The sequence below is a fragment of the Nothobranchius furzeri genome, chromosome 15 (genome assembly GCF_043380555.1).
Source record: "Nothobranchius furzeri strain GRZ-AD chromosome 15, NfurGRZ-RIMD1, whole genome shotgun sequence".
NCBI classification, from domain to species: Eukaryota; Metazoa; Chordata; class Actinopteri; order Cyprinodontiformes; family Nothobranchiidae; genus Nothobranchius; species Nothobranchius furzeri.
In genome coordinates this window covers 41,283,587-41,310,583 of record NC_091755.1, presented here as the reverse complement: position 1 = coordinate 41,310,583, position 26,997 = coordinate 41,283,587, and the positions used below count along the sequence as shown (strand labels likewise).

The window sequence follows — 26,997 nt, the reverse complement described above, 5'->3', positions numbered from 1 at the left end:
ACCAAATGACAGACTCAATTAAAACTAGGTGATTTTGTTTTAAATACGGTAAAATGTATGAAACTGAAAACAAAGTAAATAGAAACTGAACCTACTTGAAAGTATAGTTTATAGAAAGGTATGCAAAGGATTATTTAATCAAAATCATTGGACAAAACTGTTAAATTGACGTATTTTTGTCTCGTAGAAAATAAGCGGATCAAACCACTTTAATGTGAAATCCTTTATAACCTGAATGCGTTTGAATGACCTGAGAAAATCTTTATTTTCATCATAATTAGTCGCAGTTTTGCCAAAAGCGTCTGGTCGGATTTGCGCCGAGCTGCTTTAAATAAAACATAATAAAATAAAAAAATGGAAAAGCGCCCGCTGGAGGTGCCAAGGTGAGGGGAGCTGTGTTGTTTTTCATCGCCGAGCCTCTCCGTCAGTCACCGCCTCACAGCCAATGGTAAGTTCTCCTCGGTCGGACCGACGCCGCTCTGCTCCGGTCCCTCCTCGTGCTGCCTGTCCTCGCCGTGCACGCGCGTGGTACCCACGGTCGTGAGGAGGAGGAGGATGTTGCGCGTGAAGGGGAAATGGCTGCCGAAAACAAGCCGGAAGGTAAGAGAAACATAATGGGATTAATTTAACTAGTACATGACGGCGGCGCGGCGTTTTTTCTGCACAACAGAGGCAACTCCACGCGCTGACGGCGCGAGCGCGAGGAAAAGCGGAGACATTTTCAGCGGAAAACGTCTCCGCTGTTTTCCTCCGAATCGGCAGCGGAAACGTGGAGACATCACTAGCCAGCTAGTATTAGCCTGCTCTGGAGCCAGCCGCGGTGAAAGCGCGCCGCGGGGACACGCGAGCAGGCAGCGTGGGCGGAAAGTGCCGAGCTCCGGGTTCTGGTCAACCGACAAGTTGCTACCAACCAGGCGGTTGAGTTAATGACAGCAAAAGCAGCGAGCTCCCGTTAGTTTCCCGACTCTTTCCTCCGCCTGCCACCCGGAGCTTGTTTTGACGGCGCTGAAATAACCATTAGGAAATGCTGCTGTTAGGCGGCTTCTTTCATCTCTGGAGCGGCGCGTGCAGCTCCCCCAATTCAAGCGCGAGACTCTGGCAACGGTGTTATTGTGAGACATCAGACGCATTTTTTAGGCGAGAGGTGGTGATGGGGTTTCTCCAAATGGCGTGGTAATACTTCTTGGCCCATATTTGGGCTGAAAACCCCAAAACAAAACCAGAACAGGGTATCAGCTGGCTGGAATGCCATCACACCAGAGGGGGGAGGGAGGGAGGGAGGCAGGGAGAGCAGCCTGCCCACTACTCCACACACAGGACAGAATGACGACTCCCCCCCTCAGCTGATTTAATACGGCTCGCTGACTGAAAACGAAATGCAGACTTAATTATTTCCTTTTTAGTGGAATAGTTGATTGCAACTCGCACGCATGCGAGATCTGCTCTCATTCAGAAAGGCCCATGGAGTTTTTGGGTGAGTAATTAAAAAGCGCCTGCATGAAAATTAGGCAAAACAAGCTTTCATAAATAGCTTTTATGAGGAGAGTCGTGCGGTGTTTGACTAATCTGCATATTTCTGACGGATCTGACTTCATCTGCATGTGTACGGCTGCTTTCATTCGCTCAGGTTTGACGTGTGCTAAAGTTGTGTTGGTTTTGTTCTCTTAATCCAGTTTCTGACCTACAAAGTGCAGCAAAAGAGCAAATCTAAACTTTATACTGACTGCACCCATTCAGCAAGGGAGAAAACAGATAAACAAGCATAAATTTAAGACTTCTGAAGGCTGTGCGGCCCGTCAGACATTAGTGTCAGTAACCTTAAACAACGGTTTTATTTAAATGCTTTAAAGGGATCCAAGTGTAGGAAGGGATGCTATAAACAGGGATTAGTCCTGATTTGGATGTCAGTGTGCCACCCATGGAAGCGAGTCCCACCAGGGGGTGCTATTGAGCTAAAGAAGCGCACCTCCATGAGGGCTCTGTCAGGAGACTATGATATAAAAAAATGAAGACATCTGGATTTGTGATCGCAGCGGCTTCAGCGCGTTGTACAGTCCTGCACACAGACGAGGCCGGCGTGGCGAGGCAGCAGACCGGAACGATAACGCCTCTCCGACACGCAGAGCCCTCAGCGAAAACCCTGAATTGAAGGTCCCATTGCTGAGCAGGTCAAGTTATTTTCAGTGTTCCTGTGAGGCCGGTCAGTGGGAAGCGGAGGAGGCGGGAGGGGAGCAGAGGGATGGAGAAAGGCATTGCTTCGTAGCTTTATGTAAATGCTATGTGGTCTCATGTCAGGGGTTTGGGCCTGTTTAAGAGGTTCCTGCTGAAAGCACTAGCAGGTTTAACGTGGCATGTACCCGAGTGTCCAGCAGCTGCCGCTGAAGCAGGACATTGTTGTGTCCTTGCGGGCGGCGCTGACGGCTCACGCTCGTATGGCAGGTCTTATGACAAGTGAGGGGCCACGACCCAGACTTACTCTGTTGTAATGTTTACGTCCTGGCATGTTTCTGCCAAGCCTCCAGGCCCTGGGGGGTATTTCAACTCCCTTTCACACTCCCTAAAAACCCTCTCTCTCTTTCTCTGTGTGTGTGTGTGTGTGACTTTAAGTAGAAGGCAAGGAGGGCACTGAGAGGACAGGCTTGATATGTCTCACAATGACACTGCTCTGGATAAAACCGCTGCCTGCGGTCTTAAAACTCTACCAGAGCAGAGCCTTATACAAATATTTCACTACACGACTCATATGTGAGAAATGAAACAAGAAGATTTGCAAAGACAAGCCGGAGCTTTCCATTAATCCTCTGACGCTGAGTTTTAACGCGGTCTGATTTTTGTGGGCTGGAGCAAACTTCTCCATCCTTCTCACGTCCCTTAAAACAACAGATAGGTGTAAATCAAACGACAGAGGGATGGGCGCTGTGATTAATGCAGGCGTTTAACCCTAGGTGGCGTTTTAGTGACAACAGAAACAGTCATCACAGGACGCTGTTGGAGATGTTGTGACACAGACCTCTAGACTCCACAGAGCAGAGAATCATCCGTCTCTTTTATTCTTCAAACGAGTGCAGTTAAAAAAAAGTTCACTGATGTCGAAGTTGTGGGTGAAGCGGCACCAAGCCACCAGCCCACAGAGCTGCTTGTGCAGCAGAGGTATGAATGTCCCTGCCGTTGCGTGAGGACGCCGGACGTCACGCTCCCCTGCGCCACGTCCTGTCAGGTGCTACGTTCTTGCCGCGCCTCTTAATTGGATCAGCAAGGGATGAGGAGGACGCTACCTGTGCACGTCTGCTGAGACACGCCGCGTCCGACGCCGGCACGTAACAGACCTTTACGGACCGCTTTGCACGGCCGTCGCCGATTGATCGTATGGGGTGGTTCGGTTTAACACGCGAGCGATCACAAACATCACTGACCTGCATCAGAGGAGGTTCACAGCTTCAGCCTCACTTACTGACTCCCTAGTAAGGATAGAAGTGGGGCATTTAGGTGTTTTTAGTTTGAATTGTGATATTGTATGATCTGAATCCCACGTTGCCCGCAGCTCTTGTGTTGTTTGATGTAACTGCCTCTGCTTGCGTGGGGGTGTGCTTTCTCCTTTCTCCACTGTCTCTACTTTTCTCTTTGCCTCCTGAAGGACTGAAGAAAGTTCGTAATCCGGATCGAATGTACAGATCAGCAGTGTGTTATGCTGGCCACGGTCCACCTAAGACTATCAGTGATGACACAGAGACCAACAGTAAGAGCCAGTTATTAATACTGCATTGCTGCTGCAAGTCGCCACTAGCTGGCCCATCTATTATTCATTCATCAATTCATTTATTTACTCTTGATTTCATCCGTCCCCACGCCACCCCCCCGTTTCATTCTCCTCCAACACAACACCTCCCGCGGCTGCTCTGCTGATTGAAGTGTCTGCTTTACAGGATCATGCTGTCGATAGCTGAAGTGTTGTCGTTAACTAAGAGTGATTGTTTCAGGTCGAGGCCAGGGGATCAGGACCCGAGCAGACCCTCAGAGAGAAAGCTTGAGCTTTGAGCCATCAATTATAGCCCTGTCTTTGTCTTTTGTCTGCTTTTCTCAAAGCTGCGTTTGATGGCGGGGGAATAGCAGTGTGACTACAAAATGCAGCTTTGTAAAGAGGAATCCCATTAAAAAACAAACAGCAGATTGTTTTTTGGGGGGGAAAGACACATCGGAGGTCACTTGGTCGTCCCGCCCTTCGCGCTTTTCTCAGAACTGGTTATTGTGTGATGTTGAGAGCAGGCTAATATTTGGCTCTGCCGTCCTCTCGTTACATCGGAGCTGTGAGGGAGCCGCAGACGAGGGGCAAAGAGCAGAGATGAAACAACATCGCAGAGGCTCAGAACCAGCTTCGGAGGGGAATCGCTTCACTGCGCTTACACACTCTGCACACAGACGCTGCATTTTGTCACGACCAAAACAAATCGGAAATGTAGGCCAAAGTCTCGACACGACGTGTGCTGATTTCTTCCCGTCGTTCCTCGTTGAGTTTCCTTGTCTTTTTCTGCGTGAGAACACGTGAAGCAGCTTGTTTCCGGCAGAAAGAGGAGCCTCTGTGCTCTTAATGAACACCCGGGTTTCTGCTCCGCTGGAAGACTCAGTGGATCCAGACTAGAGCCTGCGTGTAATTAAGTGTGCTCATGTATTGTCATTTTTAAATAGAGAGCATGAAATCACCCTCAACCCCTTGTTAGGCTCTTTTACTGTCTGCCGCTGCTGCAGGAAGTGTTTATTAGCAGGGGACTCGGTGTGCAGGCTCCAGACACTCTGGTGTGACTCCTTCTCGTGTGACAGCTCTGACTGACAACAAGTTTTGCCAGTCTTGCTTTTTCCCCCCGTGCTATTGCGTGATGTTACGCTATCCTGTCCCCGTGCCTCACACTCTTGTTTAATGCGTTCAGCTTGGAGGTTTTTATTTTTGTTTTTTCTCTCTACCGAGGAGGGAAGGGGGGGGGGGGGGGGAGTCTGAACACAGGCAGGCAAACCATTGATCTGAGTAATCGTCTGAGTAATTGTGGGAGTAGTTATGATACAGACAGAAGGGCTCTTTTGTTTGCACGTTTGTAAGCAAGAGGGAGAAAGTAAGAAAGAGCAGGAGAGAGGGAAGCGAGCCCTCACCTCTGCTCTCCTTGAGATGGGATTTTTACGGATGGGTGAGCTTGGCGAGGGCTGAGAACACATAAAGAGTCATTTTCAGTTTGTTGCAGGCAGTTAACCATGTGTGCATGTTTGTTGAACTCCCAGTAATGGGCCTGAGGATTTTCTTTTTCTCTTTTAGCTGTTTGACTTTTTGACAGCCTTCCCTATTATGCTGCATTACTATAGAAACACCAACACAGAGCTGTTCCCGCTGATGGAACGTAAACATTACAGGAAACCCTCCAAACTACACATGTTTCGTCTTATTCAGTCGGAGTACAAGCAACAAATGCTTTCCAGTCAAATTTCCACCGTTTTTTTTTAATCCGGCACAGTGACTCCTACTACCTTCACCAACAGGAGGGAAACAAACACCCTTTGCATTTTTCACAGCAGCTGTTGTGCACATAGCAGGTCAAACATTCAGATGCTATCGCCAGCAGCCCAAAAGTGTTTACTTTTACCGCAGCAGCATGCTAGTTAAGTTCACTCTGACTTTTCTTTTAATTCTGCTGGTGGGCGCTGAGTAATTTCACTGTGTGAGTGTTTTCAAACGGGCTACAGGGCAAATGATAAACATAGTTGGTTTCTTATTTCTGCAGTAACTCCTGGTTATTTTAAGTCGGCGTCTACTCTTAATTCTACTCTCCAGGTTCTTATTTTGACCCATGGTGTAGGAGGAGCGTCTTACTGAGTGACGACCAGCAGAAAACAGGAGAGGATCAAGCGTAGATGCGTTTTTAAACGGCCCGCTCCTAACTTTTGTATTTTATATTTGTATTTATTTATTTCTGTCATAACAAATACATATAAAACACATGAAAAGGAAAGTAATTATCTAATAAAGAACATAATAATAATTATCACAGGTACAAATTCCTCTTGTAAATTAAACAGTTTCTTTAGATATAATGTATAGGCTGAAGTTAAACTTATTTAAGCCTACCCATCAATTCATTACAAAAAAAATCAACATTGCCATAAATATCAAAAGTAAATAAATTTCTCAGAACTGGTTATTGTGTGATGTTGAGAGCAGGCTAATATTTGGCTCTGCAAATAACAATACAGTTATTACATGCATCATCCTAATTTCAGCAAAATCAATCAAGAGATATAAACATGAATAAAACAAAAACAATTGAAATCAATCAAGAGGTATAAAACGTGTGACAAAACTAATTTTGGTGCACTTGGTAATTACGTAAGGCGTTATTTTTAAAACTCTTTTTGAATATTTTCAACGAGCATGAATTTTTTAATCTATCCTCGAGGCTATTCCATGAACTCACTCCTCTTACTGTTATACATCTTTGTTTTTTATTGGTTCTAATATTCTTTTTTTTTTTGAAAATCCCAGTTCCTCTTAGACTACATCCTCCTTCCCTTAGTTCAAACATCCTTTGGAGATAAGGTGGAAGTTGAGCCTGATATGCCTGATATACTACAACCAGTGTATGCAGGTCAATAATATCGTAAAATTTTAGAATTTTTAAATGGATAAAGATAGGATTTTAACTTTAAAATGAAAGTTATCAGAAATGCAAAGAAAAAAATCTCCTCATTTGCAAAAACTCTTCAGAAAAATTGAGCGAGGGTTTGCTGTTTTGTTGCGTCACAAATGAAACAGGATCACCAGGAACAAAACCTGCGTTCTTGTCTGAAGCAAGCCTCGAAGCTCCGTAGGCGCGAGACCCGTGGACAGAAAATACTTCAGCAAAAGAAAATGTCGTGAAACAAAAGGCCTAGCGTTTATTTGTGTTTTGCTTGCCATTCTTCACGCCAGAGTTCTGGACCAGTGTCTCCTGATGAGAAATGGTGTTTTGGTGAAACGCTTAGCATGATTTGTTAGCGCTCAGATCCGGTGTTGTGAAAGAGTCTCAGCTAACCCTGCACCGGCTCACCCCAGGTGGGCCCCATATGGAAAACCATATGAATCCATATGGTTTTCCCATATGGATTCATATGGGAAAACCATATGGGCACCAAGAGGGTTTGTCCTCGAGTTCTATGATGGCCCCACAGGGGTTTGCACACATAGATTTTATTGGGCCCTACACGGTTTTAGAGGATCCCAGCCAGATGGTATAACTCATACATGGGCCCGCTATGGAAACCGCAGACAAACCCTGATGTAACCCGTAGGGTTTGCCCATATATATCCATATGGGGCACACCTATGCATGCTGGCTGGTTCAATACCTAAAAATGGTCGAGTCAGAGCTATTTAATGGGCCATTCCCACCTGTACCGGGTCGGCCCGGGCCGGGTAGCGTAGGTTGTTTACATATCTGGGTGGCCTGGTATTTTTCCGGGCCAACCAAGGCTCATTCTCAGCCCTCTTCTCGAGGGGGTCTGCTTCAGGCCGACCAGGGCCAACACACCCACTGCTGACAGCAAATTCACACCTTCCATTAGAGCAAGCCTCTGATTGGTGGGTAGAATCAGCCCACATGGGCTTAAGGCAAGGATGTGTGGAATCAACCGGGCCAGGCTGGGGCCGACTGGGGCTACCCGGCCCGGGCCGACCCGGTACAGATGGGAATGGCCCATTAGGGTACAAAGAAGACACGTTGTCATCCAGCTTTCCTTCTAAGGGAGTGAAAGCCTCTCTGATTTGAAACCTCACAGATTATCTTCTCTTTGAGCTAACGTTGCTGCTAGTGGGAGATGTACTACCTGTTTGATGGTCAATGTAGAGCAGAACATTATGGAAGCTCACATTGTAAAAAGGCTAAAACGTGAGAAGAACGGCTTCTATCACACGAGGACAATCCTGAAACACACGTCAAGATTCATGTAAAGAGCCAGACGAGGCTTTGGCCACTGCCTTCACCGAGTCAGTGAGAAGACCTCAAAGGAGCGACGAGGTGACACAAGCATGTCACAGAAGCACGAGCAAGGAGAACACGCGAAAAACATCCAGATCCACGTGTGAGAAGTAAAAAGTTGCCGCAGTTTGGTTTTATTTAGAAATGTTAGTGTTACATAATAGAAATATTTTGATTTAAAAGTGACGATAAATGCGTTGGTTCTCCTATACCACAGGAGTTTTGAAATCTGATCATCTGTAACTTGCAAATACATTTATTTTCACTCAAAATGTGACTTTAGATCTTTAGGTGAAACAGTATTTATTGGGACGGGTTTGTGGTTGAGTCACAGGAAGCCTGCCCACCTGACCCCTGTGAACTACTACAAACTTAAGCTCATTGGCTAACAGGTGAAATTCTTTCTCTGTGGAGTCCGAGGGCTGAAAATTGTTCAGTTTAATGATGATGGACTTTGTCTTGGTACCATTTAACACTCACAGCATTATTATTGGACTGAGATGAGGGTTACAGCTTCAACATAGACTAGCTAAATGATTTGTGTCATTCAAAAACAAAGCTAGGACATCCTGTTCACATCATTTAATTTATTAAAGATCATTTTATTTTATAAAGTAATTTGTTGACATCCTGTGCGAGGTAACCGCTGTGAGGATCTACAGGAGTCAGTGTGTATAGTTTTGTCTGTCAGTCAGGGAAATGTCTCATTGGTTTACATTAAGGGGGCGGGACTTAATGCTTATTCTGCAGCCTGCCACTAGGTGGCATTTGCTTTCTAGTAGGATGAATCTTGTACATGAGGACCACTAACGTGCCCGTTTCTCTGCTTCAACACAATCCTGTACACTTCTGCTCGCCTGTTCGTTTGACTCAGGTGTGTTAAAGCAGTGAAACGTCTAACGCGAGCAGGCTGGTGCTCGCCTCTGTCTACGTGCTGATGGTTTGAAGGCAGGAAGACTGTTGACGGTAAAAAAAAATCAGTCATGTCATTGCTGTCGTGCGAGATAATCGGGATCTAAAGGTGTTTTATTCCTAAACAGCTGGGCGACTCACACATGTCATAAATCCTGGCCGTTGCAAACCTTTTGTCTGAGTTGCACATCTTTTACAGATTTGATTAATTGTCTCTGTGAGCAAATGCGTTCTTATTTGTGTTATTTTTTAATAACAATCCATTTTAGGTTGTCTGTGCTAACACACCAGCATTAGAATGCCATTCTCCCAAAGAGGCATAAAACTAATCAAATGCAATAAACTGCTTTAATAATAAATATGTCTCACCCAAATATTTCACAGGATGACAGCTCTATCCAGCCAGCTCTGTGCTGCGGTGTAGGTCTAACTACAGTTACAGCCGCTCCTCACAGTCATATGCCATACTGGCGGTTGCGTTTGCATTCAAACGGTTGCATTAGGTATGCACCGTCGGCGGCGATTTGAGTGATCTATAGCCAAAACATTAGCTTGCAATTTCTCCACAATACGGGCACAGATTAAAAAGAAAAACTGTCACTCCCAGAGCGCTCCCAGACAGAGACAGAAGAGAGAGGGTTTTGCGTTCAGGGTTTAGATATTGATTAAAGATTTGTTTTTGTCAGCCTTTCCAGTCTCATGACCCCCGCTCTCATCTCTAGGGTGGGGCTGGAGCAAGCGAGCGTGACAAACACCCTCAAATTCAGCCCAAGTGTTTGCTTAGCGGCCAGGATCAGTGATAATCCGAACATCGGCAGAGAAAAATATATCTTTATAGCTGGGGCGATGTAAATAATGGAGCAGCGTGCACAGGCAGCCACAGCTCCTCTCACGCGGCTGTGGCTGTAACATAAAAGCTGCAGACCTCTGTGCTGGAACGCGTTACCTCCCTGTTTAGCTTTTTGCATGTTAGCGTGCTCATCAGGACCTGAGTGTAATTGGCTGCAGTGTGCCAGCTCAGCTCAGCACATCCTCTCATGTAACAAGCCCGTGCATCGGCCTGTCTTGCACTTTGGTGTTTTACCACCCGATTTTATTTTTCTGTGGATTCCTCTGCTGGATACAGGCAGTCATTAAGCTGCTGTTTAATCTCTGAAATAACATCAAACCTTAAAGAGGAGCTGGTGTTGGAAAAGCAGAGCAGCAGAGGTCTGCCTTGGTGTCGGATCGGCTTCTGGGTCGGACGTTTTCGTCTCAGAAATGTGTCGTTTATGCTCCAGTCAAATCACACCATTCGATTGGGAAGCTGTAGCAATCTTATTCCAAATCTGGCCTCCGAGGCTGCTGTTGTTTCCCCTTGGGTTGTTTTTAGCTGATGCACAAATTGCACAAGTTGTTAATTTTCATCCCACAGTGAGCAGATCTTTAATTAATAAGCAATTCTTTGTTGGAAGTTTCTTCTTCACACGAGTGGAAATGCCCAGTGGAAGGAATCGAAGACTCGGATATTATTAGAGTGGATAAATAGAATCTGAAAGAGCAAAACAGCTGTGAGGGTGTGCTGCTGAAGAAACAGAGCGTGCTTTGGAGAGCTTCGTAAGAACTGCTTCTGTGTAAAAACAAGCGTCTTTTCAAATGAGACGAGGACTCCTAGATTAGAGGAGACGAACCCCGAGCATTTGAAGTGCCACATCTGAAACTCGTGGTTTATTTAACAGCAAAGACCGTTTCAGACATTTGGCATTAGCCTGAAATACACCCATCCATCCCAGATGCAGCCAACACCAACGCAAAGCTCGGTGAAGCAGATTTAAGAAAATAAAATCTCGACTCATCTTTTTCTGGATGGTTTGACTCTCGCTGTCACTGCAGCTATGATTCACGGACATGGACAGATAATTGGCATGGTCCCTGGTGACGCTCTGCCAGGCCTGCGCTGCAGCCACACTCATTTCTTTGCTTGTTTTGAAGGCTTTGTGCCCTCAGTCTGGTCTCGTGCAAGTCAAACACATGCTCGGTTGGATTGAGGTCAGCTGACTGACTTGGCTGCTCAGGGACATCGCTCAGACTATCAAACACTGAAAGTCAGCATTTCATAGCTGCAGTTTGGGTTTCATACTAAATATGCCGCCCGCATCTAGTCCTTGCATTTAAAGCTGAATACAACAAATTAGAAACAAACTAGGGCTGGGCAATAAATGGAAAATTTACCGTTATCGACATTTATGACTCTTATTGAGATGATTTTTCCCACGTCAATAAATTTGGTAATAAATAAACGAAAATATGTGTGTAGGTTGGCAGCGTTCATGTCCCTTTAAGAAGCTGTACCACCTTGAGTCACGTAAAAATGTGACTCAGCGTGATACACGCGGCACTGACGATGCCTCTGTCGCACGCAAACCCGACTCTGAACCAGTGGGAACAGTTTCCTCACATTTATTATGAAGAACTGTGTCAGTATTACGTTTCGTCTGGTTATTGTATAAAAATCTGTTTAAATTGTGCACCAATAACTAGGGATGCTCCGATCCGATCACGTGACTTTTAAAAGATCGGAATCGGGTGTTAAAGATCGGATTTAACCTTATAAAACAACAAGCATGACATTTTTAATCAATCTTGAGTTTCAAATTGAATAACAATGGCTTAATTTTGTACCAAGTTTCACTTCCTCGATAGCGACATGACAACACCGCACGGCAGCCGTAACGTCACACGTTTTAAAGCGGACCGTGGAATTCAGGCAGCAGTTAGCGAGCAGGTTAATGCTCGTCTCGCTCCAGGAGAGCAAAAATGTCCGCGGTTTGGAATCATTTTAAACCGCACTTTATGTGGGAGCCTTAAAGAGCAAGTCACTCCAAATCAACATTTTTTTTTGCTGATAAACTATATAAATGAGTGTCTGATCGTGTTGTAGACAAATGTAGTCAATAATTCGACATTTTAGTTAAAATTTAAATATTCTGCTATAAAACTGTCAGCGATGCACCGTCGTCAGGTAAAAACTCAGCACTGCATTTGAATTTAAATCTGCCATCGCTATTGGCTAAGAGGCACACTATGATGCTAGATGGTACATTATGATGTCACAATGTCATGAGTGTGTGTATTTGTTAGCGGCTCCACCCTCTCGGTCTGCTAGGCAACAGCATTTGTTGCATTTTTCAAACGGGCAGTGGGAGTTGAGTAAGAATCTGGTAGGGGGTGACTTGCTCTTTAAAGTAAAATTTGAGCTCCATGTAGAGCACATGGAAGAGGTGATTTACCAGTTCTTTGCAATTTGATGTTGATGTTTTATACTTGAATGGTGAAGTTCGTACACCACTTTGATTAGGCATATCTTTTGTTCGTTTTAATAAACTAGTCAGTCAAAGGCCTAAGATGTATTTTATTTTGTTACCTGACTAAATTATGCAACTACCTCTTAGAGGTGGAGGTAAGCACTTTAATTTAACTTCTATTATTGTGTTGAGTTATTTTACAAACCTTTTCTACTTTTCTATAAAAACAAATTTGTTTACATATTGTTGCACCACTGATAAGCTACAAAGATATAATTTTGTTTACTTGGTTTGAAGTGCTGCTGCACTAACAAAATGTTTCTACTTTCTTATGGTATCATGTTGGATGCAGTCATATAAATAATAATAATAATAATAATAATAATAATAATAATAATAATAATAATAATAATAAACCTAACAGGTCAATTTGGGTGCAGTCTCCCTTTTTCTTGCTATTTTATTGTATTGCTGAAGTATCGGATCGGGACTCGGTATCGGCAGATACTCAGAATCAAATGACTCGGAATCGGGAGCAAAAAAATGTGATCGGAGCATCCCTACCAATAACTAAAAATGTGATGCACTCAGCATGGCGCTCTGTATTAACTGATAAAAGATAGTTATTCTAGTTGTTTTAAAAACCTACAAATATTCTCATTTTAAAAATTAACACACGAAGTGTGTGCAGCTTCCTGTGTGGATGTTCCTAAAGGGATGTTTGTGTCTTGTGTTGCTGCTGTCAGGATAATAACCGTGTTCTCACCAAACAGCCTCATATTTAGCTGTTCTACGCTCATACCCTGTCTCACGTGTGAAAGGAAATATACAGAAGATTACATTTAAAAACACCTCATCACAGCAAGCTAAGAAGCTGCCTGTAAGGTGAGCAGATGTAGATGCCGTCAGATCCGTCACATCACAGCGTGTGATGGAGACAGTCTGTAAAGAATCAGCTTCACTACACTTTTAGTTGTTGCAAGTGTGCGATTAGTGAAACAAGCAGGGGGGCATCATTTTTTCACTTTTTATCGATGAAAATTGCAACACGCTTTTGTATGCCGACTACAGGGTCTTTTCTACATAGGTTTCTCCTTTTGAAACTGTCAAAGAAGAAAAAGGTGTCACGGTGTAGGAGGTGGAGATGATGGACCATGTGTGGTTGAGCTGAGCAGGAGGAAAAATGCAGGCTTCAGTAAAAGTAAAAATGGTTTAATGGCAGGATGGGGATGAACAGGAACACCAGCAAACAGCAACAAGAATGAACTGACAAAGGACAGGGGCAAAACAGGTGGTTTAAATACAGAGGGCTAATTAGGGGAAACATGGGCAGGTAAACGAGGGACAGGTGAGAACAATAAGGGCAATGACGGCAGGAGAGGAACACAGTCAGGTTGGGCAGGGGCAGATCGTGACAAAAGGAGAGTTGTGTTGACATATTTTTTCATCTTTGTGCGCGTGCACGCGTGGCTGGGTGGCAAAATCAACACAACACGGCCTGCTATCGGCGTGCACTTTTTAGAGAGTTTGTGGACAAAATCTGCAATACAGAAACACTTTACAATCCAACGGCAGGTGGAGGTTTAGAGAGAAGATTAAAATCTGTGCCGAAGACAAAATGAAAGTTTAAAGCTAGTATGAGCTCTGGGATGACGTCGGTCTGATTCGCCGGTGTTTTCTTCACACATCTGCTGGAGAGATATTTATTCTTACTTAACAGAAAGCCCTGGGCCCTTCAGTCATGAACATGAAAGGCCTTCTAATGTCTGGAGGCCTGCGATTATTTTGTTTTAACCCTTTGGTGCGTGAATTATGAAATCTTCAACCATGATTTTTTAACAATTTTTTTCATTCGTCTTTAGGTGTGAATGAAACACATTTCAACAAATATTTTTTGTAAAATTTTATAATTTACAAATAATTTATTGCATGTCCACTTCAGTGGACAGAGTGCATTCTGAGCATGAAATATGTTGGCTTGGCTTACTGAAGTTCAAATGGAGGGGCTCAAATGCAATAAAGTCTTCAACAGCTTTGCTTAATAGCAAAAACAAATAAATAACAACTTTGAGTACCTGTCCATTATGCATTATGCATCAAAGGGTTAAGGAAGGTTGAGCCGATCTCTTCTGAAAACAGAATGCTGTGGGTGATGCCAAAGAAAACAGATACATCCTCACTGCAACTGCTTCATTAATCTGTGTCCTTGTTTATCTATTTATTTATTATGATAATGATCACAGGTTGAGGCACCTGCATCAGAACGTGAACACTGTGGGTTTAAAATACGTGAAGATGAATGTTTATAAATACATCTTTTCTAATTAACAAATACGTAGTCACGAGGACTTACCATTGTTACGCCCCCTCTCTGCAGGTCTAAGATGATGAGGGGACTAACACAAGAAAATAGGTGTAAAGGTGTGTGTGAGGATAAAGGCCGAGGAGGTTAGAGTAAAAACAAAAGGATTTATTAACATAAAGTGTCCGTGGGTAAACGGCATAAATAAGGCCTACCAGTAGTGGTGCAAAATAAGGTGGAAACTGAGAACATAAGCAGACTAACTGCTTAAGATAAAGGCTCTCCGCCTAACTTAACCACCAAGCTGAAAATATCCCCGGCTCAGAAATCCAAATGGGGATAAAAACCACCAACCTAAGAAAACTGACAGTTTGTCAGATAACTCCTACTAAGGAGGAAAATTAAGCCAAAACTAGAACTCGGGAGAATCTCATAAAGTCTGGATCTCTAGCAACAACCTTTAACACAAATGGTAACGGTATAACCTTGAACCCGAGTGGTAACGGTAGTTAAATGTGTCCGTGAGCTAGGGAGAATCACCGGCTAATCCAGGATCTCCTCGACGTCTGCTGCGTTCCTCCTTTTAAGCCTGTTCGGCCGCTTGATAGCTGATGGAGATCAGCTGCTGTCTCTGACGGCGTGCCTCTCTCCAAGGTCCTGAAAGGGCGCTGGGGCGCTGGAGAGTGTGAGCTGGCCGCTCCTGGCGCTGTCCCTGGTGCTGGATCCCGTGCAGCGGGGACAAAAGGCTCAGGCTTGGATGAGAGGACGGACCGAGGGGACGAGGGTCGTCACAACCATAGACTAAATGAGCCTCACAAACTGTTCATTGCTGCGGGAGTCCAGGCTTTCTTCGCCTCTTTCGTATTTCTCTGTCGTTAACGGAGGAAATCCCGATAAAACTTTTGATCAAGCCTCCCACGGGCCGAGCTATCAGCCACACAGCAAGAAAGATCCACCTGCTTCACCAAATCCTCCTCCGAACGTGCAAAACAACCAAATTACAGGCAGAATACGTTGTTTCTTGCCACACACTCCCATGATGCAATGCGACAAACATAAAGATGGGCGTCACAAAAGATCCTCCTATAGAAAGAACAAAAACAAACAAACAAACAAAAAATAACAGAAAACGTATCCCCCCAAGGATAAAGGTTTAATCACCAGAGGGAGGGACATCAAAAGCCGAGGGGGATGAAATCCCCCCATCCCCCACCGAATCACACCCTGATTATTGCTTTCAAACTGGTTTCAGTGGTTTTTGAACCAGAATGTGGAGCAACGTCTCATGGGATAGCACTCTGCTGCCATCTTCTGGCCAGAAACTGCTATTAAACAAACGTGTGGTTCTGGCATAGGAGCAAGTGAGTAGTATAGCAATAGTCGGGGTGGGGTTTACTGTTTGGGTAGCTCAGCTATGCTCAAGAAGAAGTTTGCTTTTTGTTGTCATGGCGGAGCCTGGAAGTTAAAGTACGAGAGTAATGCTTTTGGAGGCGGAGCAAAGAGCTGTCACGGTCTGCCCCTGCCTCCCTGACTGTGTCTCTCTCCTGCCCTTGATTAGTCCTTATTGTTTTCACCTGCCCCTTGTTTACCTGCCCATGTGTTCCTCATTTGCCCTGTGTATTTATACCTCCCTCCTTGTATCAGTCTTTGTCAGATCATTGTAGTTGTTTGTCATCATTGTCCTGTTGCTGTTCGTTCCCGTTCTGCCATTAAAACCATTTTACGTTATCTGAAGCCTGCATCTGTACCTCCTGATCTGCTCCACCACACGTGGTCCATCATCTCCACACCCGCAACGTGACAAGAGCTAAAACCAGAGTGAGCATCGGTGCAGGGTTGGCATGATTGTTTATGACAGATGTAATTTTGCTTTCTGATTTCTAGATTAGTAATATAATAATTGACCAGGGTGGGTGGTCATCTGAGCTGTAGCATCCACGTAGAGTAAAGGAGTAGTCCTGTTTCATGAGAGACTTGTTGACAGGGCTGCGCTCCATCTCTGCAACAGTGAAAACAGTAACACACCTGTGCTTTTCCACAGGTTAAAATGCTGTGAAGCTGGTTTATTCATTTCATCCCAAAAGGACCTCTTTCTGTTTTATCCACATGAGATTTTACAATTAAGATGATGTTATTTCTAACAGAGAAAATCTGTCACCAACGTGTTCCACAAAGTCAGAACAGGGAGGAAAAAGCCTGAGAAAGTTGTGTAACACTAAAGAATAACATCACCTGGAGGAACATTTCACAATCAGGTTAGCTGGAAACAGGTCAGGAACATCGCTGGGGATAAAAATATCATCTCAGGGTGGCTGATTCTTTCAGAGGTAAGGAGGAGGAGGAGGGGCACATCCCTGTGGGAAATATTTCAGCAGGAAAAGATCTCAAGGTTTTATTTTTTACGTCCTAAAACTGGAAAGTATTTGAGCATCTGGCGTGTATTAAATAGCTGAACCTTTGTGAGAATTTGCAGTCATGAATCAACAGGAAGTTGTGAGGCTAAAGGCAGCTGTGGACGGTCGTGGCGGACATGATTACAGCCAATCACAGGTTTAGGAAGCTTTCTGAAATCAGCTGAGCTGTGATTGTAAATAAGTCATTATAGCAGATCTACCCTGATGTTCACTTCTATTCACATGGTTGTTGACGGACGCTGTTCAAAACCAGCCAGATTAAAGACCCAGTAATCCACCGTTAGCTCTCCAGCCACACAGGCTGCTGCTGCCGATGACATCAGAGACGCGGGTTTTAGTCGGACTCACCGCGCTAAGGAGCTGTTGCTGCTGTAATGTTTGTCAGCATCAACTTAAAGGGACATTATGGAAGTGTGACGGCCAAAACATGTATAGAAATAATAAATGTCTTCTTCATACATTCTCCTGCAATGCCCTGGTCCTGTAGAATGAGCCCTGGCATTTTTACTGTGATTGCCTGTTTTTCTGTAAAATCACAGAAAAAGAGAGATGCTCGGGTCGAGCAGGCTGCTTCATGCGCGTTCACGCTCAGGCATCGCCCGTAGCATTTGCTATCCGTAGCTTTAGCAGCAGAGAGAGAGGCAGTGCCACTTTGTCGCTGTTCCTAACGCCTAGTGACAAAGCTAGCTACATTTCTGAGGACCCTTAGCTACTTTCTGTAGAACTTTCTTCTAGATATTTCCTGCAAATTAGCAACAAGTTAGCCATTTTCGCTCCGAACCGTTCTTTGGTTTGGCGTTTCCGCTGTCATCAAGGATATAAATGTTACAGATGCTGTGAATGTCACTGGTGTGTAGCTCACCTTGTAAAATGTAGGACTCTTGTGCAGAAGACCTGGGTTTGATTCTGGGTGTGAACATAGTTTATTTAGAGTTTCTTTTTTACATTAATTGTATATTTTTTTACAGTAAGATGCCCAAATTTTTATTTGAGATTCGCCGAACGACATTGAATTCACAGATGAAAAAGATGTGGGTTCAACTTTCATTTTGGAACAATTTTTCAAGCAAGGGAAGGGAATGATCTGAGCATGCAGGAGGACTGACCCATCATAAACCTTTGTCGGCTGTGCTGAAGAGAAAGGTACAGAACCACATTATTTAATTAATTAGCTGTGCCTTGTCCTGTCCTCTGCCCCCCCCCCCCCCACACACACACACACACGAGAGACTGTCTCAGTTGTTATTTTCGTTAAGGAGTGTGCACGTACAGCATGCGCGCCTCGTGCACGAGCCTACCATTGAAGCTGCCATTGCGCTTTTGGCCTGAGGGGGCACTCGCGAGCATAAAAATTCAAAAGTCCGTGAAGTCCCTTTAAGTCAAATGTAACTGTAACATTGTGTTTCCTGCTCACTATAACCGAGTTAAAATTCCCAGTGTTCAAAAGCAAACGTGAATCTTAGGAGGACTTCATGACGGCTCGGCGTTATCTGTGTTTTATTTTTACAAATACAATTTCACGGCTGAAACCTGGATCTGTGGGTAGAGCTTCACCATCTGTTGTGTCTGGTGGACTTCCTTTGGGTTTGCTGGTGTCGTGTGAGTAAAAGCGTCCGCGTGACAGGACGCTCTGTTTGATGGAAGCGTGCGATCCCTGTCTGATAACTGGTTTGGTTTATGATGAGATACTTTTCAATAAAAGGAGTAGAAATTGGTCTCATCAGTCAAACAGGCTACCGTCAGCGCAGTGCTGAAGACTCCCGGCGCGGTTCCGGTGTGTCACTCACTGAAAACATTTGTGAAATAAAAAATGCAACAAAGGAGACGTGGCGCTCCCTAGTTTCCAAACGGTGCTGTTTAAACAGCATGATGCAACAGGATGGAGAATAGGGTAGATATGTCTTCAGAAATGATCCAGGCCCTCTTTTATTTATGCTTCAGACAGCTTTCCTACAGCAGGGTGGCAGTTCAGAGCCAGTCTGGACTGCAGGCGTATCATCACAGCACAGACGTCACCGCGAAGGCTCACAGCCGCTCTGGTTATCCAGTCGTGATGTCATCCTGAGTGAGGACGCCACGTGTGGAACAAGCTACCTCAGCACGGAGCTGCCAGAAGCCTTCTGTGCTGCCCACTAATCCACCGCGCAGAGATCCAAGCTCGAGTGTTAACCTTTTCACGCAGATTACTCATAACTAAGAGGCATTTAGGGGGTGGGAGCGAGCCATTTAAATATCACAATGCTGTAATTTAAGGCTTAGGGTCATTAGTCAGTGTTCCTGTGTTCCTTCTCCAGATGTTTAGGAGAGCCGTGTCTTACAGGTTTCACTCTGAAATCTAGGTGTTTCAGAGGGAATCATCTGTGCAAAGACTTCTTCTGTCAGTCACAGATCCCAAGAGCGAACAGGAGACGGCGCACTAAAACACAGCCAGAAATCATGGCTGACAGAAAAGAGAAAGTTAGTTCACCTGTGCTGCTCTTACACGTTTCCTTCAGAGGACGTCACAGAGCTGGTGGCCACAGATTTCTGGAGGCCACTTTTTTCTCCTTCGCTACGGTGATAAGCTACCGTTTGTCCAAAGGAGTCGCTGCATTTTGCTATTTCTAAGCCGCACCCTTCTTAAATCGTTGATTTCTGTCGTGTTCCTAGATTAGATCTGCACACAAGAGCAGCTTGCCACCCCACTCTCATCCAGCCTGTGTCATTCAGCTGTGGCGTGTTCTCCACGTCTGACAGTAAAACCTCTCTGGCTGTGCCTCGGAGCAGATGTTGAATGGGACTGGTAATTGGGCACAGCGAATGGTTACGTGTGCCGCTCATATAAAACACGCAGATTTACAGGAACAAACTAATAAAGCAGATTCCGCCCAGCTACTTCTGCGCCCCTTTGGGGAGGACAACGCTCCACACTCGGAGCCAGCTCCGTCTGCACGGATCAGTCCGCTGGATTTTCCATATGGACCTTTCTCTCCCTGTCCTGCTGTATTCTGTTTGATTGTAGCGCACACAGCTGCGTCTTTTCTTCGGACAAACCCTTTTCTGTTCCTAACCGTGTGATATCTCTAGAGATTCACTCGTATTCCAAGTTTTTTCCTCCTGACTCACATAAAAGTGAGAGAAAGCAGTAAACAATATTTGATTTCTTCTTTGTTGTTTTACAGATGAATACGATACTTTGCTATGAATTTATTTACATTCAGTTTCCACACATTACCACGGAACAACAGATTCATTTCCAGGGGCGGATTAAGGACTGACACACACACGCGCGCGCACACACACACACACACACACACACACACGCACACACACACACACACACACATGTGACACGCACTAGTCAACACATATATATATCTTGTACCACAATGTTTAATCTGAAGCTACATATGAAGCATTTTCAGGGCAGAATATTGTTCCTGTTAGTGTTTAGTGTGAGATGATAGTAAATATTCCCTTTCTTTCTCCAACAACTTTACCTGATAGTAAGCTAACTTTAGGCAAACCAGCAGCACAACAAATATTTTCAAATAAGACTCACAAACCTGAGTCAGCACCAGTCTCATCAGAGCTGGGGTTCTGTAGTTATACTTTTGGTCTAAAAAACGTCCTTATGTCCATCTTCACTCATGCGTTTCAGGCAGAGAGTGCAGAAGAAGCCGGCTGCTGAAGGGCTTCTTCTTCAGTGGTGGAGGCTCAGGCAGGCTGTATACAAACTACTGCCAGCTGCGCCCTCTCTGTTGGACTTTGGTACTGCATGTTACTTCCACGTTTGAGATCCGGGGCTTTTCATGAAACATCCGGGGCTTCAGCCCAAGTAGCAGGGCCTAACGCCGACCATGTTCATTTCCACACTCCGGAACATCACCTGGATTAGCGAAGTCCGCCTCTTTGTAGTGGTTGTGCATGAGAAAAGTGGTGAAATGAAAAAGATTAGGGGCTGAAAGTCTGAGAGAACACACGGACATTTCACTCGCAGCTGCAGGATTAAAAAAAAATCACGTTTGTAGTTTTCTGATTCTAAAGCAGCTAAAAGTTTTTGTAGAAAACAACAAAAATAATGGAATAACAGAACCAACGTTTAAAAGCATCACTGCGAGGACTTGTCTGTAATCATTAGAGCTCTCTAAACCCTCACAAACTGGCCGTGGAAGTACAAATGATAGATGAAAACACACACGTTATGATGTAAGCACCGGGCCTGGTGATTGTAATTATTTCCCAGAATAATACGCCGCGTTCGTCAGGGCAGCGTTCCCATCCTAAATCTCCATACACCATAAAATCACTCAGGGGTGTTTATTGTGTCTAAATAATGAATAGACACAGCCTTTCCAAGTTCACAGCGAAACATTTCTGGTGAACTCCCCTGACAGAATGCATTACACAGTAAAATAATTCAGCCGACCACAAACTAAAATGTACGCATCGGTCTGTTCTTAAATTAATTTCCTGATTCAGTTGGGGATAGTTATTTAACAGTCAGCGTTTTACTGCACAGAGACTGATAGACTGATAAAGAGGAGACCAGCCAGTCAATAAGTGATGAAGCCTGTGCTTAATATTCCTCTCTGTCTGCTCCTGTTGCAGATGAACATGGACATTTGAAAATATACCTGCCCAAGAAGCTGCTTGAATGTCTACCGAAATGCACGTCGCTGCCAAAGGAGAGGCACCGGTGGAACACTAATGAGGTAAGGACTCGGCTCCTTATCAGGCCCGCTTCCACTAAATCCATCTCGGCTCAGAGATATCCTTCCCAGCAGACGCGCCGCTCTCACAAGACATTTATAAACACGTTTGTAAGTCATGTTAACTCTCCTCGAAACAATGGGACGGTCCCCAGCGCTACAAATCAGCTTCCTGCTCCGCCACACGTGTAAATCTGTCCAACAATAACAGGAAGCCTGTCATAGTTTTATTCATGCCTCCCAGATTTAGTGTTCATTTATTTCTATACTTTAGATTTCACCAGCTGATTTGTTTCTCAGGATTTATAATATGCATTTTTCCCAACACAAGTCAGTTTAACCGATTCCAGCTTTAAATTCCTGAATTTGAAGTCCACATCGATGTTCCTGCTGTGAATAAGCGGCTTCAGTGGAAGAGCTTCCTTCATAGTGAGATCAAACATCTGTGTTTGATTACTGATGTACTTTCTAAAGGCTGTGTCTAAGATAAATGGCTTTGCGCAGCTTATTTATACAGATTCCTGTGAGATTTACTGTTTCTTCCTCAACCTGAAAGCAAACAAAAACAGTGGTTGTGTTGCATTTATTATCTGTTTGAAGTGAAATCTGTTTACTTACTAATTTGTTGAATTCACCATCGTTTCATCAGGTTTCATTGACTTAGAAATGTAAGTGGTGAATCAGAAATCCTCGTCATCACCACCGAAAGGTTCCCGAGCGCAGCCGCGTCTGCAGCTCACCGCTCCCCCAGAGGATGGGTCAAATACGGAAAACTCATTTCACAGTGTGTGACGACTAATGGGACTTCTTATTTTAATTCATGCGTGCTAGATGCTTTTCTAATAATGATAATAATTTGTTATAGTTGGAGTCACGTTATCGTCCCGTTACTGTTTTTAGACTTCACCACGACTTTAGAATCCGTTTTTTTAGTGTTTTTGCTTTTTAAACATGAATTTAAGCGCTTTGTTTGTCCATTTTGGCCATGTGAAAGCGCTTTATAAATAAAGTTGATTTGATTTTGATTTTGATTTGAATTTAAGGGAATCTCATCACCGGAGGAACCAATTTAGGTGAAAACAGCAAATCCTAACTAAATCTGTCGATTTAAAGAGCAAGTCACCCCCTACAAGAAACTTACTCCACTCCCACTTCGTGTTTGAAAAATGCAACAAGTGCTGTTGCCTGGCAGACCGAGAGGGCGGAGCCGCTAACAAATACAGACACACAGGCTCACATTGTGACATCATAATGTACCAGATGACATCATAGCAGGGCTGCTCGATCATGGCAAAAATAATAATCACGATTATGCTGACAGAAATTGAGATCTCGATTATTTAGGACGATTTTTCTATTTATGTTGATTTTATTTGTTTTTATTCAGTCATAAAACTGCTCAGGGCACAATCAGGACAAAAATAAATAAGAAACAAGATGATCACTAAAAGAACTCCTGATTCCCAGTATAAAGAGACCGATATACTTATAGCTCATAGGGCTATAGACCTTGGTTTAACTCATGTAAGTCTAACCAGTACAGACCCAAATACCAATATCTTAAAATACTGACAGCAAGAATTATACAGTGGCATTTATAACAAATAAATTGATGTTCACAAAATGTTGCATAACATTTATTGAGTCGTGTCAAGGTGCTGTAGGAGAGTGCACTAGCACCGTGTCCTCAGATAGATTAGTTATTAGTTATCAGCGTGAGGAACTTATTTCTACCTTATTTATAAATAATTATTTACAGGTCCATCAGTTAATGTAATAATTGTCCCAACCACAGCTGCACCCCCCACCCCCCAACCCCGGTCTCACAGCAATCGGGGCAAGCTGCACGTGTGTTTAGCGCGCCACACGCGCACATTTCGCCGTTTTTAGTGGCTCAGGAGCCCGCAGGTACGGTGTGTGTGTCACTCACTCTGGTTAATCCAACAGGAAGCCGGCTCTGAGAGCTGTTTCTTTAGCGACCGACACATCACTACATCATTCCCTTTCCAAATGTCCTGAAGAACGGTCCGGAGCGCAGGCGGAGTGTTTAGCTAACCTGCAGGAAATGTCGACGACAGTTATCCAGAAAGTAGCTAAGGGTTACCAGAGGCGTTTCTGAGGTGTTCACTAGGTACTTTTAACATTTAAAAAGTCAAGAAGGGGGTCTGAAAAGCTGCTAGAAATAGCGTCAAAGTCGCCAAGTTGGCAACACTGTGGGAGGAGCGCTTCATTTGCAACTCAGGGCAGCACAAGTGGGAGGAGCAAATAATCGGCTTGTTTTGTTTTTATAATCGTTCAAAACTCAGATCGTAATCGTGATTAAAATTCGATTAATTGAGCAGCCCTACATCATAGCATACCTCTTAGCCAATAGCGGTGGCAGATTTAAATTCAAATACAGGGCAGAATTTTTCCCTGACGACGGCGCAACACTGACAGTTTTAGGCAGAATATTTGAATTTTAACCAAGATCAACTGAACTGCCAAATTATTGGCTACACGTGTCTGCAGCACGATTAGACACTCCTTTATATAGTTTATCAGCAAAAAAAATGTGATTTGGGGGTGACTTGCTCTTTAAGCATTGGTAAGTTATTTTTTCTACCCAATTTGTAATATTTTTAAAATGCAAAGTTATTTCAGAGGATAAATTAGAAAGCAAAATAAAATCAGTTAAGATTTACGAAAGAACCAATAAACGTCACCAATCTGGGTGATGAATTATTCTCACAGTAACTCATTTGCGCTCGGATTGTTTTAAAAGCCCGGAAGAAAGTAGACGTGGATCCTAAACATGTTGGGGCGTTATTCCCAAACAGGGATGAGTGTTGCTTCACTTGCCTCACAACTCATTTGTCAGCCTGCTCTCCTTCTCTGGGGATCCGTTGATGAATCTATGGCTTTCATTTCTACTTTTGATAGATGAAAAACTGTTTCTCCTCTCAGAGAAAAACCAGTGGTAATTAGACCTAAATACACTCTGTGACAAATCTTCAAGCCAACGTGGAAAAAGCAACCATCCGTGCTTCGGGATTAACAAATTGTGACCATATAAATATAGTCATCTGCGGTGATGAAAGTTAATTGAGTGAAAAACAACCAGATGATACGGCTCCAGACAGGGCTGTTTTTATCAGGCAGGATGCTCAAAAAGACGATCTGTCAGCCAGTAAACACCGAGTTTCCACGGATTCTGTGCAGCTCCCGTATTAGAGAATAATTAAAAGGATGAAGGTTTCTGCGGGAAAGACAAGCAGACGAGGAATATAAACGCTTAGTTCCTTGTCACGTTTGGTTTCCACTCACCAAGTTTGCATCTGCCATATCTTTGCTTACGAGCCTGCCCCAGTTATGAAGGAAACGCAGAACGCCGGTGTGTTTCTAATTGGCTGATGTTGTAACTTGTTTGCCCCGTTTGACCTGCATTGTGCTGCCAGCAGTCTAAATTAATTAACATGGCTTTGAAATTGATCCGAAAATGGAAGTCTAAGCATTTGCTGGGGAATGCGCTCTCCTATCTGTGGGAAGGAGGCGGGCTCTGTGGATGTTGGGTGAGTAGAACGCCTCGGCGTTTCTGCACGCAGGCCGAGGGCCGAGGGGAGCAGGGACCTTTCTGAAAATCAAGGTCATTTCCCGTTTTTTTGTGCCGACCGTGCAGATGTTTGTGGCTGACTGGTGGCAGACAGGCAGGCGGGGGGGATCAGAGGGGCTGTTGTCGGTGCGATTGTGTGACTCTTAGTGAAAGTGACACCTCATCCATTCTGTGCATATTTCTGGCACCAGCTCGGCACGCTTAATGCACTAATATCCCCTCTTTGAGTTAGAGGGATCTCTGCTAGCTTGGCTGCTAATGCTCCTCTGAAGCAGAGCGTTGTTACTTTCATGCCTTTGAAACACAATCACTAGTTTTCTGGCTTTCAGCAGATGTGTGGAAAACCCACAGATTAGATAACAGTGTGAAATATTTAGAGCGGCTATAATTTATCAATTAATCCATGGGGAGAAATTAAGTGGGAGCCATTTTGATGATTGATTAATTGTGCAAGTCGTTTTTCAAGCTAAAAAGGGGATTCCCCTGCACATTATGGACCATCGAAGAGAAAACGGAGCCTTTCTTGCATATTGAAATGCATTGAAACTTAACAGTTTTCATTGTTGCTCTAATATTGGTAGCATGTGTATTATTTATGTACATTTACACCTCTAGTGAAGCCTCAATAAAGAATTCCTGACATCAGGGAAAAATTACTTAAAAGTTGCACTTTTTCTGCGAAGGAATATTCATAAAATATTGATTGCTCCCCTTTGCTGCTGCCCGTTTCTCACTGAAGTTGTACATCATCTGCTTCATGCTCAGATCTGGGGTAATTCTGTTTTATCTGAAGGCTTACGCACCGCTTTGGAAGGGGACCGTGGTGTTTCTGTTGATCTGAAGTGAAGCTAAAACTGAGGAGCCATTCGTCTTTTTACCCATCTGTGTAATCTGGTGAGAAGAAAGTGTCCAGGAATACTTTTCAAGCATTTAGTGGAAAATTAAATAAACCAATCAAATCAGAAGTGAGGAAGGAGGATTGGGGGTTTAAAAGGTTGGATGGGGGCTCAGCAGCGAGCTGCCGAGATGCTGTAAGCCTCAAAATTTACCAGCGGGACAAAATTACCTGGCGGTGCTTGAAAACAAACAAGCCTCTTTTGAGAGAAATTCAAAAGGAGGCCATGTTTGAAGCACCTTTGTCTTCCATCCCGTTACAATAACCACTGACATTTCTGTGATTTCTCTTCTGTCAAAACGTGACGCGATGATAGCACACCTTACCGTTGCCATAGCGAACAGAAATCCTTCCTGGGAGCCTGTATTTGCTTTGTTTGTGTAACTGCTCTTGCAGCCACTGATGTCACCGAGCCTCTCAGGTGAGACACATCGAGCGAATCTTCACAGAATCCCCCTCAGGTCTGAAGCCAACGTGCACTGTCTGCTCGCTGCTCCTGCCTGACCACCTCTATTTTGCCAGATGTTCTGGCTGAGATTAGAATCTGTTTAAAGAAGGACATCTCAGGCAGGGAAGGCTCTGGGCCTGCATCCCTGTCGGGATCAAACAGGCAGCCTGACGTTGGACTGGGCTGCCATGCAGGTTGCAGGACGTGATACGGTTATGTTTTTTCTCTGTGCATCTCTTTATTGGTCAGCATTTATAGTCTTTATTTTATTTTTTCTCTACAAGTGGTTCCCTCTCTCTGGTGCAGCTCCCCCTCATTCAGCGACCCCACCACCCCATTTAAACAGATTCAGTTTGTTTCTTCTGGTGTTCTGACTGTGATTCATCTACCAGACAACACTTGACAGGATCCTCTGGTAGATGAACTCAGTAGCATTAAAGCATCCAGAATTACGATAGTACCTTCATC

The 26,997-nt window shown here is 44.2% G+C and overlaps 1 protein-coding gene across 10 annotated transcripts in view; it reads left to right on the top strand.

The window, feature by feature from the left end:
• The first annotated feature begins 435 nt into the window (after positions 1–435).
• The window catches only part of camta1a (calmodulin binding transcription activator 1a), a 431,227-nt gene continuing 404,665 nt past the window's right edge, over positions 436–26,997 (top strand). For 7 of the 10 annotated variants that reach the window (XM_070544830.1, XM_070544828.1, XM_015967197.3 and 4 more), the window contains exons 1-3: positions 436–600; positions 3,635–3,736; positions 21,494–21,597. In XM_070544830.1, coding sequence (XP_070400931.1) covers positions 576–600; positions 3,635–3,736; positions 21,494–21,597 — 231 coding nt within the window. In that variant the 5' untranslated portion in view covers positions 436–575. Of the gene's footprint in view, positions 601–1,344; positions 1,475–3,634; positions 3,737–21,493; positions 21,598–26,997 lie in introns of those variants that run through there. The other 3 variants (XM_054746320.2, XM_015967200.3, XM_070544829.1) reach the window with 3 other exon arrangements.